At 34.8% G+C, this 12,051-nt stretch overlaps 1 protein-coding gene across 1 annotated transcript; it reads left to right on the top strand.

Annotated features, from left to right (window-relative positions):
* Nucleotides 1-203: 203 nt before the first annotated feature.
* On the top strand, nt 204-10,232 carry LOC110705729 (F-box protein At3g03040-like). The gene is made up of 6 exons (XM_021883645.1): nt 204-452; nt 1,795-1,914; nt 2,000-2,114; nt 8,323-9,179; nt 9,308-9,466; nt 9,550-10,232. The coding sequence occupies exons 4-6, from the start codon at nt 8,334-8,336 to the stop codon at nt 9,826-9,828; spliced, it is 1,284 nt and encodes a 427-aa protein (XP_021739337.1). The 5' UTR covers nt 204-452; nt 1,795-1,914; nt 2,000-2,114; nt 8,323-8,333; the 3' UTR covers nt 9,829-10,232.
* Nucleotides 10,233-12,051: the final 1,819 nt, after the last annotated feature.

Raw genomic sequence — 12,051 nt, 5'->3', positions numbered from 1 at the left:
ATAAACATTCAAACTAAATCATGCTGTTGCAATCGTTTTTAACTTAGTGATGATAATAATTTGATAAATCAATCAGTTTAAGATCGAATTAATTTTAAATAACTAGTTTTATACGAGTTATAAAACTCATTTGATAAATCAATTAAGCTAAGATCGAGGAATTTTAATCCATTTATTATGAACCCCGGCCACAAACCGTACTCAATAAATCAATTGAGTTAGGATTGCGGGTTTTTAAATCTGTTTATTATCATTCCGGACACAAACCAGACTTGATCTGTTAAATGGTTAAACACCACCGAGTCCCCTACGCCAGGATTATGAATAGGAACATAAATAAATCAAGAGAAGTTTGAAAAGACTGCCTGAAACAGGGAGAGGTGTAGAGTTCACTGTTTTCCTTTACTGTCACAAACTCGAGCTTGAGTTTCTCCGGTCACGAATTATCGACGGTAATTTCTATATCTTTCTCTAACTTATTACCCTTTTGGGGTTCATAAATAAGCAATTTTTAGGTCAATTTTATTTGTTATTTTGGCTAAATTTGGAAATTATTGTGTTTTTTTTTGTTGATGATTCATTTGTATATTTCATGTTCATATAATTTTGACATGGGTTTCGTTTGTGGGGTTTTTTTGGGTGTTTTCTTTGAAATTCTAACTATGAAGATAATTTGAAGATTTTTTTTTTTTTTTTTTTTTTTTTTTTTTTTTTTTTTTTTTTTTTAACAATTACAATGAATGATACTCTGGGACAATGTGTTTTTGTTGAGAATTTGAAGAATAATTGAGCATGCAGAAAATCTGGAAACAATTTGGTTAAGATGGCAGAATTGTTTTATCAAGTGAGGAGCTTGTTTAACATGAATGAATATATTTATGCTTTCAAATTTCAATGCTAGATGGATGAAAATGTTACAAACAAAATTTACTAAGTGGATGTATGGAACATTTTCTCTCATTGCTATTCTTAAGTCGAGCTAGATAATTGTAGCGAATATTATTACTGTGGAATTTGGGAAAGATATCAGCTTCCTCAATGGAATTTTTGTATTTAAGGTTTTTATAACCATTGTCTTTAATAAATTTATTAGAGATTTTAAACCATGTTCCTAAATGGATTAGTATGCTTGGATTATCTTTAATAAACTTAAGGACTTAGCTAATTTATTTCCGACATCTTGAGTGTAACACTGTAACGGCTAGTAATCTTGGGATTTTTTGACTTAACTCAAGAAGCTAGACATTAATTAGTTTGTGAGATGTTATATCTTTCTTGAATGGAAGGTGACTTAGTAAGGATGATTGTTTTAATTGGGGAATACTAAATGGATTAAAATCTTGGACAATGCTTGATATTTGGACTCTAATCCCTGTATAGCGGCCTATAATTTTGGGCTCATTGGACTTGTGATTTGTGAACCAAAGAAGCTAGACATTAATAAGTTTATGAGACCAAATGTCTTACTTGAATGTGGAAGGTTCTGACTTTTTGTCTTTTTGAGGATGATTGTAAAATCAGGAATATATGCAAGTAGTAATGTATATGACCAATGACCTTCCATGAGGATAGCTCTGGCTCGCAACTTGGTGCAGCCTGGGGGTTCAAACTTATTAAGCTACATTATGTACTTCTGATTGTATCAGTGTATGATACATACAGTTGTCAAAGAGTATTATTGTTTGCAATTTCTGGGGCTAAAGCTGCCCCTGTGCATTTTATCTCGTATGTCAATCCTTTATGTTTTCTATTCTTTCTAGTAATCTATATGTTATATATTGCCCCTGGTTGTAGATAACACAGTCTGAAGAATAAATTATGGGGATAAATTTGGCTTACTCAAAAGGCACCATGAGTTGCATGTCTTCTTTCAAGCTTCTCAAGTTAAGAAGCATTCTCTATATCTCTCCTTTGGTAAGTTTTTTTTCAGTACATATCTTTTATTTAATAACATTGGCTTCAGAGTCTAACGCTTTTAACCACCAATGTGATGTTTTAGGTGTGCAATTCAGATAAAAATCAATGTTATTGGATGAAGAATCACCAGACTGCCACTTCCTCACTTGTGTGAAAGTTGAAAAAATGGGACTTGCACCTTTTCAATCACTTCAATGGTAGGATGTATAGAATATTCAAGGTGTTGTTTTAATTGTTTGTTAATCATCTTTTACAATACCTCTATACCTAGTAGGCAAGCAGTGATAGGTTTATTCTAGTTGATAGCCACTATCTTACTAGCTAAAAATACAAGCAAAAAAAAAACCCAGTGGATTTAAACTGCCTGATTTTTTAAATTATTGGCCAGTGAATTTATGAATGGAGCTGCAAAATGCATGTTTTTGACATCTCTTTAGGAATCCTGTCAATACTTGTAGTTTGTAACAAGACTTACCTTAGTTTGTTAAACATTTACCTATAATCTCTGCATGGCATATTATTATGATACTTGATTTTAAAAACAATTACTTTATTTGTATGAATAGAACAACATAGATGATTAGGAGTATTTCAAGCAATCAATCAATCAATCAAAGTCTTAATCCCATAAGTGAGGTATGATGATTAGGAGTATTTGATGTGGAAATTTTCTTGTCAAATGTTAAATTAAAATAGCAGGAGTTCAATTTAAGACAATGTTGATATATGTTCCGAAATTCAGATGTTAATGTCTGAAATTTTAACCCAATAGGTGGGTTTTTTTTTTCCTCTTACTCTTTTTTTCTTATCCCAAATTGCCTATTTTGCACGTTTGTTGAGGTTCGGGGTTGTTTAGACACGGGACTAGGGAGTAGGATGATTATGGGTTGTTTGTGTAGTTGGTGACAATTTCGATAAAGGGATTAAGGTATTTATTTGCATAAGATAAGACATGGTATTTACATAAATAGTTTGTTCACATTTGGATTGTATCAAGGGTCTGCATTAAGTCCTTTTCTTTTTGCAACGGTTCTAGATGCAGTAACTAGACCAATTTAAGATGAGATACCATGGTGTATGTTGTTTGTGGATGATATTAGTTTGGTGGATGAAAGTAAAGATGGGGTTAATGACAAATTGGAGCAATGGAGGCAAAGGTTGGAACCTAGAGGGTTTCAAGCTAAGTCGGAGTAAGACTTAATATTTGGTATGCCGCTTTGGTACACAGTGGGGGACAAGCAGTGATGTAGTGAGCTTGGATGGAAATGATTTGACTATGAGTGAATGTTATAAATATCTTGGGTTGATCATCCAGAAAAATGGTGATAGTGATCAAGATGTGGCCCACCGGATTAATTCAGGGTGGCTTAAATGGAGATTAATGTCATTGATTAGTCTCCAATTCATTACAATCTTGAGGTCACAATTGGAGGTTAATCATCCCTTACAACTTTTCACTACTAATGCAACATATCTTCAAAAGAGGAACATAGATTAATTGGCAGGCATGTTATGATACCAAACTAACTTATTAACCCTGGTGGACACCCACACATTCATTTTAATCAATCAATCAACGCCTTAATCCCACACCTTCGCTATAGTTTTAGAAAAATTATTTTTCAAAATTTGGACGTAATGTGTAGAGTATGGAAATATAACCTTAATCCCTGTTGAGATGACCCATGTATACCCCGCACTTTCACTTCAATTTTGTAATTAATTTCCAAGAATTGGCCAAAAAAATAACCTTAAAGTTATGGACAATTTGGCGAAATTTTAGAACTGAACAAGTTAGGGTGCCTTCCGTAGACCTACGAGACCACGACACTCTAAATTTCCATTTGGTTGATTGGAACCTTCTTCTTTGCCTTTAATTGCCAGTTTACTACTTGTGACTCACTTCATTAACTCAACGCCAACACGAGAATATGTGTGATCGATTAGTGCTTATATATGGTTCTAAACAATATTATATGATCTCGAGATGTATCCCTTACAATCTCGAGGTTTGTTGACGCTAGTTATCGAAATCTTTAAAATTGGTTTGATTTCGTGTATTAGCCTTTTCCTTTAGTCTTTTTGACAATTTTCACTTTTTCGCATTTGAAAAGAAAAGAGATTGGGGTGTTCCCATGGATCTCACAACATTGGTGAGGTCATTTGAGTGATTGGAACTATTAACTTCGCTTTTAAACAACCATTTATATACAAGCCTTAATTTAATCGAGGATAATACATGTCTTTATATGACTAACTAGTGGTCATGTTTGGTTCCAAACAAGGTTATATGACCTCAAGGTGCTTCCTCTACAATTCCGAGATTTTTTTTACTTTGGGTCCCAAAATCTCCAAAATAGGCCAAAAGCATGGATTATAGCCTTCAATTGGACATTTATTTTACATTTTTTGGATCTAGAAAGGAAAGAGTTCGAGGTTTTTCCCATGGATCCTACGACACCTCATGGGGCCATTTGAGTGGTTGGAACCGTCTACTTTGCTTTTGAACAATCAATTTGACTTTTTTTTTTTGTAAGCCTCTTTTTACTAGCTAAGGCCACCTAGGGCCTTTATGTGACCGACTGATGTACCTATATGGTTCAAAACAACATTATGTGACCTTTTTAAAAAAAAAAAAAAATGTGACCCTGGAATGTGTCCCCTTTGTTTCCGTGAGTATTTGACATCGTGTCTGCCCCAAAATTGATATTATTGTTGTGTTAAGAATGAGCTATACGACTTGGAGTTCGCGGGGGGGGGGGGGGGGGGGTAGTGGGGAATCCCTGGTTGTGAGTCGGTCTGACAGGTGGCCGACTAGAAAGTTATTAGTCCAACCAGGATGGCGGCGTGCCAAATAATGTGCACAATTTCCTCTCCGGCTCGATGGGTACTTCTAGTGTTTTGCCTGGCGGAGACGTATTTTAAACTTCGAGTGTAGTCCTACAGATCATGGTGGTCCTAACATGTGTCACGATCATGCAAGGGTTGTGTGCTTCAGAGGTTAGACTACTTGAGCAACAAGGCCTATTAGCAATCCAACGTCTGGTCCTTTCATGTATTAACCTTCAAATTTAGCTTCCATAGAATATATTTTCACCCAACAAGTTTATACATTAAGGTGCTTCATGGGGTTCCAAAGGGCCCCATGAGGCTTACTTGGTGTCGGAACCTTCTCATTCATGCCTTGGTCAGCCCTTTATTATCACGATTTAAGATGTCTGCCTTGTTACCTTGCCTTCTTCGTGGCCTGTGCTACTTGCTATGGTGGCAAGCCAAGATGCTAACTTCAAATAGGTGTTTTTTTTTTTTTTTTTTTTTTTTTTTTTTTTTCTTGTCCTTGTGCACATGCCCTAAGCCTATGCGGGAAAGCATCATCCAACGCCCGACGCTTAGGTGTGATACTTCCTCCGTTTCAAATTAGTTGATACACATTGACTTTGGCACTATTTAAAAATTTTAATTTTACTAACTTTTATGATATACAAACAATAAATACCATAGTCATGTGAGGTCTTAAATTAATCCAGATATGTATTATCAAAATTTCAACTTCTAATAATTTTATTTATTGATAATTAGAGATTTACGGTTGGATACATGCATTGGAAAACCAAAAGGCACATAATTAGCGTTCAAGTACATACTATATTACTATCTACCTATGTTACTCCGACACCCTATTGTACATTAAGTGTTTGGTATCGGATCCTCTGACACTTCGACACGACACGACACCCATATATAGTGGCCTTATATGAATTTGGAGAGTCGAAGGATCCGACACGGACATGACACCCAACTCCGAGTCTGTGCAACATAGCTATCTACAAAGTTCTAACAACCTAACATGCTCATTTAAAATAATTGTAATTCCTTTTTTATTTTGGGCTTGGGCTTAGGGAGGTTTTTTTTTCTTTTTTTTTTTGGGGGTGAGGTGGGGTGGGGGGGGGGGGGGGAAGTTAATGACTGTGATATCCTGGGAAAGGAAATGAGATTTCTTTCCTTATGTGATTGATTATTTTCTTAATCTTATTGATTGTTATCTTAATCTTATTGATTGCTTTCATATTATTGATTGCTTTCAAAATCTTATTGATTGTGTTTACGTTGCTTTTCTTAAGACAAAGAATTATGATAAAACCTTTGTTACATTTTCTATTGATGAGCCTTTGAGCTTTCATCTGCTCTCTCTTTAAAAAAAAACTTTCATTCTCTCTCTGGCATACTTTTTGGTGTGTGGTGGTGATACCTACAAAGACTGTCACTTGGTATTTCTGTCATTTCTTGTTAATTTGATTTGTCTTTACAAATTATATCTGTGAAATATAGCATGATTAATTCGCTCTTTTTATATATGAATATGATGGTGCAATTTATAAGAATCATAGGGAGTTGTCCTTTTTGTGTTATAGTTTACGTATTTTCTTCAGATTAACAGTTGGTCATATGAACACAAAGATCAGGCTAAACTAATTTTGTCCTCTTTATGAATTGTTCCTTTTCTTTTGTTTGTTCTTTAATTTAGATTATTTTATATGTTGAATATTTTTATTTTTGTGACAGAGGAACCTTTGACACTTAATTGCCCTCAGAAGTTAGATAAGAAAAGGATTTTTTGTACTCCCATTAACTGCATTTACTGTGTTATGCTGCTTAATTGCAAAAATATAGGCACATTTGAGACACATCATGAATATGCGTGTTCCTGTTTCTAAATGGTAAAAGTCCATATGCTTTTAATCAGATGTCTATAAATTTGGGGGAAGTATTAGTACATACCAGGGTATGTTCGTCGTTTTCTGTAAAATTTTATATTTCAATAGACTTTATGTACCATTTGAATCATTCATAGTACCATTGAAGTTTTAATGTACTATCAAATATCCATTAGTACCATTGAAATATATGTACTAATGATATTTGTAATACCATTAAATTTGACCAAAATACCCCGTGCTGTATGATTCTCATATAGCATGATACATCACGCCATCACGGGTATGTCCTAGAATCCCTCATAAATTTGCAAAATGTAGAAATTGTGTTGAGTATACTTATGAGATATTTATTCTCTATATTAATTTTTCAGTCACTGTTGACCTTCAAGAGATGTTTGTTTTACTGTTAATTTCCAGAATGTCTTTTCAAATAGGGTAAGCTAAGATATTTGCTTTAATAAAGCTACATGAATATAATATCTAGATCATTTTCAAGCAGAATTTGGGTGGCATATAATAATACCATGTAGTAATTTAGATTTCGGCCAATTAGCCTTACTATGAAGGTGATATCCTTATTCACGTCACAATTCACTTTTCTGAATGATCTAGCTATGATACTTTTCAGGCACATGTATGAACTTTTATTGAAGATTTATGTAATTTAATCCTGACCTAGACATAATCCATTTCGGTCTCTCCAAATCTCAACTATAATTAATCAAGTCAAGATCTTGAATCATAGTTGACTCTTGAGAGACTCTTGGGTCAACTATGATTCGAGATCTTGACCTGATCAACTACATCTATATTGTCAATTTAGAAGTTTAATGTAGTTTTGACATTTGGTACCCTTTTCCAAGATTATATAATCCTTCTAGCACATAAGAAATAACACTATCCCTTTTTTTTTTTCCCCCTCTTGCTCATTAAAGATCTTATAGATACTAGAATATATATCCACCACCCTCAAAGGCCTCAATGCACTGATCTTAGTCCCTATGTTCTTCTTTATCCCACTTGTCAGCTTACACACATTGGCTGCCTCATAAGCACCTCTATGCTTGAAAACCTTGTGTCATTTGTAGCTAATGTTTCAGAATAAAACATTTTTTATTGGCCAAATCAATTAATTTTTTGATAACTTTATCCTCTAAGTTAATACTTATTTTACTTCTGAATAAATAATGCAATGTTTAGTCGCCATGCAGCTGAATGTCTGTTGTTATTGCTTCTGGCATAATAAAGTATCTTTTCACTGTCCCAACTCTATATCTCCACCTGCATTGATTTGTGAATATTGAATATGCATTTATTCAGTTATTTGTGCGCTAATTAAACATGGCATCGTATTTCTATGAAACGGGAAATATAGTACTAAGTTATCAGATATTTTATACAATATCTACCTTTTTTGCTCTATGTTGTGACCAGAATTTGTTGTCATATTGTGTCCTGTCTGTTTCCTTTTCTGTATTTCACCTTCTCATGTGGACTTTTTAGAAAATTGATATATGTAGGCATTTTAGCATTACATCACCGTTTCAGTTTGCAAATACTTTATATTGAAGAAATAAATTTTAGAAACAAAATAACGAGTATTGATTGCCGAATAATATAGGAGGTTTTTCAAAAAAAATATATAGGAGGTTTGGCTAATTTCTGTTGCCTGAATGTGTGTATACAGTGAACAGGAAAATGGCGGTTGTGAGCAGTGTTTTGAGTTCGGCAGAGCAGGTTCCATCTGATTTGCCTGTGGATAGGTTAAGCTCTCTTCCTTCGAATATCCTTGATATTATTCTTGGGAAGTTGTCGATAACTGAGGCTGCCAGGACTTGTGTTTTGGCTAAGGATTGGCAATACAAATGGCTCTGCATTTCTGACTTTTCCATAGATTATGAACTTATTTCTCCTGCGAGTGGTGCAGCTAACAGGTGGAATGCACTTGCATGCATCATAAACAGATTCCTACTTCATCACTCCCTTTCAATCAGGAAGTTCTACTTGAAAGCATATTGCAGACCACGTTATTCTGCTATATATCCTTGGCTTCAACATCTGTTGACACGAGATGTCGAGGTACTGTCAATAGAAGAGCTTGGGTATAAACAGAATTTTGAGATGCCCTCGTATCTCTTCCTCTTTGAGAAGCTACAATGTTTGTTTCTCAAACGTTGTGCTTTGCAATTTCCCTCTACTTGTCGTGGATTCAACTCCCTTCGCGAACTCTCATTCTGCAATGTTTTAATTAATGACGATGAGCTGCATCGTTTGATTCTTGAGTGCCCTCTCCTGGTGAAGTTGAAATTGTTTGAGATGTCCCGGTTAGAGCATTTAAGAATAAGTTCTCCATTATTAGAAGAATTAGAAATAGACAACACAATTGGGGACATTATGATTAAAGATTCTGCATGTTTGGTTTCAGTTTGTATTAGTGATAATTCCTACAGTGACAGGATGATGCAAAACTGGCGGAGCGTTACTTGTAGTTTATCTAGTTTGGATATCCTTCAAACTTTGGTTTTATTTCGAAATTTTATCGAGGTAATTTGATATTCTATTTCTTATTGAGCTAATGTGATTTACATACTGCTTCATGTTTATTTATATTTTCTGGTGACTTTACATGTTTTCTCTCTCTAATGTCCAAACATTACTGGATCTTTTCTTAGATTTTGGCTGCAGATTATGCACTTGAAACTTATCCATTGAGGAACGATACTCTGTCATGTCTTTCCCTTTTCAACCTAAGATTTGAGACTCTTAATGTGTTCAGGGTTTGCCTTTCTCTGTTAAGCTCCTGTTCAAACATCAAATCTTTCCAATTTACGGTATGTCACCTTTCTTTTTCGCTTCCTCCTTTCTTTGTTTGGAAGTACTTGTTTTTTATGTGACTTTTCATAATGTGCTCTAGGTTGAAGCAGCCAAAGGTCCAAAGCTGATCACTGCGTTCTTAATGGAAAATCATGGACGATTCTCCTTTCCGCAGCTAGATTCTATTTTGGTGACATCTCCTGCTGGCATGGGTTGTACTGTGAACTTCCTTGAATTTCTTTGTGCTCATTCCCCAAACCTCAAGGCTTTAACCATTAAAAAGGGAGGGAAGCATGAGATGAACGCTACTCGGGTTTCCAATGTGCTCTCACGGCTGACAAAGCTAAGCCCTCAAGCTTCAATTCAATATCAACCATGACAGCCAACAAATTAATCTGTGATATCCATCAAACAAGTTTGCTGAAGATGACTCATCCCATGTTTATGAGCCATTGCTTTTGAAAGCTATATGGTATTCAGCAACACTTTTTTTTTTTTCTAATAAATGCAATCTTGATGAACTTACTAGACAATAGTTTGGTTGATTTTCCATAAATATTTATTGATTTCGTACTTTTATTTTTAGTCAAAACTTAAAAAGTAATGCGTCCCCTTTTCCATATATTACTGTGTTTTGATGAATTTTTTTCCTCAGTTGGGAATATGGGAAGATATTTTCATGTTATTGCTGTGTGGTTATGTATTACCTTTTGATTGAATTTTGCTTGGTTATAATTAATGCAGGTTTATGAAGGTATTGTTTTGTTTAATGTAAATGGTAGTAAGGAGTAGCTTTGAACACCGGCGTAACTTGATATGACCTTATTTTCAGGCCTCTAGATCTAGTTCTTCTCGAACTTGTTTACAGCTATGTGATTGATTTCTTAGAAGACTACCTCTTAAGTAAATTTCCGTGATTTTTGGAGTAGCATGATTTTAGATTCTTAGTCACTGCCCATTTCAATTAGGGCTAATTGGCTAGGGCAAAATTTCTTGGTAGGAAGGAAAAACTCAGGCATGAAGAGTAGAGAGAGAAAATGGGATCATTAGGAAGCCTATAGTATGGCGTCATGTCCTTGACTATTATCACATAAACTTCATAGTGTTCAGTCCTTGTGATTTGTTAGTTGTGAATTTGCCTACATCTAATTATTAGCACAGTTCAACACTAGTTTTAGATAAGTAGTGCAGGTTGAGAAAATGGCACATTTTTGACAGATATAGTAGAACAGAATAAAAATACATGGAAGTGGGCGAGTGCCCAGTCTTTACAGCTGTGCAGGGACAAAGAAATCAGGATGGTTTAAGGCATGAATATCATAAACAGTCGTGCACAAAAAGCAAACAATAGATGAGAACATGAGGATATTCATGGCCTTATGTTAGCCTCTTTATAGGAAGAAGTAGAGTAGAAGTAAGTTAGGATAGGAGCATTGAGTATGTATGTTCTGTTTAATGAGGAATCGTAAAGTATCTTGGAAAATATCATAGGTGTGGGTTCTTTAGATTTTTCGAAACTTCTGTGGGTGATGTTCTGCCGATATAGTTGTCTGTTCTGACAGAAAGCCCCTGTAGGCAGTTGCATATTCAACAAGTGCTTTGGTTGTTAGTGCTGCTTCCATGGGGTTAGCTCACAACCTATATATGACTGAACCTGTAAATGTAACGACCTTGTGAACAAACTCGATACAATGTTATGTCTGAATAGGGCAGCACTGCAGCAGTACTGCTTGTGGTTAGCACAATTAGAACTGCCGCAAATTTTAGAGCATTTGGAATCTGAAACTCTGAGACTGACTTTATTACCTGTGCACCTGTTATATATTTACATCCTTCATTTACTCTTGAGTACATGTGATTATCTTAATTATGTTTCAATATAGTAATAATTTTACGTGCTTTCCATTTCATTCCTTATGCTCTTCTATTATAAAAGCATGTAGATCAAAGTTTATTAAGATTGTTCTAATATATATATCATGATATTGTTATTAATTAGAAGATGCTGATCTTAATCTTGTAAATAAGATTGTAAATGAGTAGTTTTTTTTTTTAAAGAAAAAAAAAAGGCAATTAAAGGCTAATGACAAACTCCAAAGTGAACATACATAAGAAGTTGATACTTCAATATTAGGCAAACAAAAAAAATACTAAATTAAATGTTTTCTAACTTAACCAACATAGCTTGATTTAACAGAGTTTAAAGCTTAGTAATTATTATTTGAACACACATAAAATGCAAACAATACAAGAAATTGATATCTGAAATATGATCGTCATGGAAGGCTCTTGTATGGAGTTGAGCATTTAGTACGTAGGAGTTGGTATTGCTTTCTGGGGGATTCTATAACCTCCGAAGAACTAATCCCTTCGCGTTGTATCTTCCGGTTGGCCTCTTTCAAGGTGTTTAACACCTTGATGAATTGACGCCCACACTCCTCAGTGTATGGAATGACTGGTATAGGGAATGATAGGCACTCGTCTATTAACTTTGAATGCTCGGCCTCAGTAAACTGGGATAACCGGTCTTGACTTGTACCAAAATAGTCGGTTTCTAACCCTTTTTCTTCGGTACCCAAAGTTTCGAGTGCCTCGTCGATGT

Source organism: Chenopodium quinoa, unplaced genomic scaffold (assembly GCF_001683475.1).
Source record: "Chenopodium quinoa cultivar QQ74 unplaced genomic scaffold, ASM168347v1, whole genome shotgun sequence".
Classification (NCBI taxonomy): domain Eukaryota; kingdom Viridiplantae; phylum Streptophyta; class Magnoliopsida; order Caryophyllales; family Amaranthaceae; genus Chenopodium; species Chenopodium quinoa.
This window is presented reverse-complemented; position numbering and strand designations above follow the sequence as displayed.

Bases quoted from the DNA above. Each gene is read 5' to 3' on its own strand.
- LOC110705729 (XM_021883645.1), top strand. From the start codon at position 8,334: ATGGCGGTTGTGAGCAGTGTTTTGAGTTCGGCAGAGCAGGTTCCATCT. The intron at 9,180-9,307 runs GTAATTTGATAT...ATCTTTTCTTAG, and splicing joins TATTTCGAAATTTTATCGAG to ATTTTGGCTGCAGATTATGC. The intron at 9,467-9,549 runs GTATGTCACCTT...AATGTGCTCTAG, and splicing joins TCAAATCTTTCCAATTTACG to GTTGAAGCAGCCAAAGGTCC.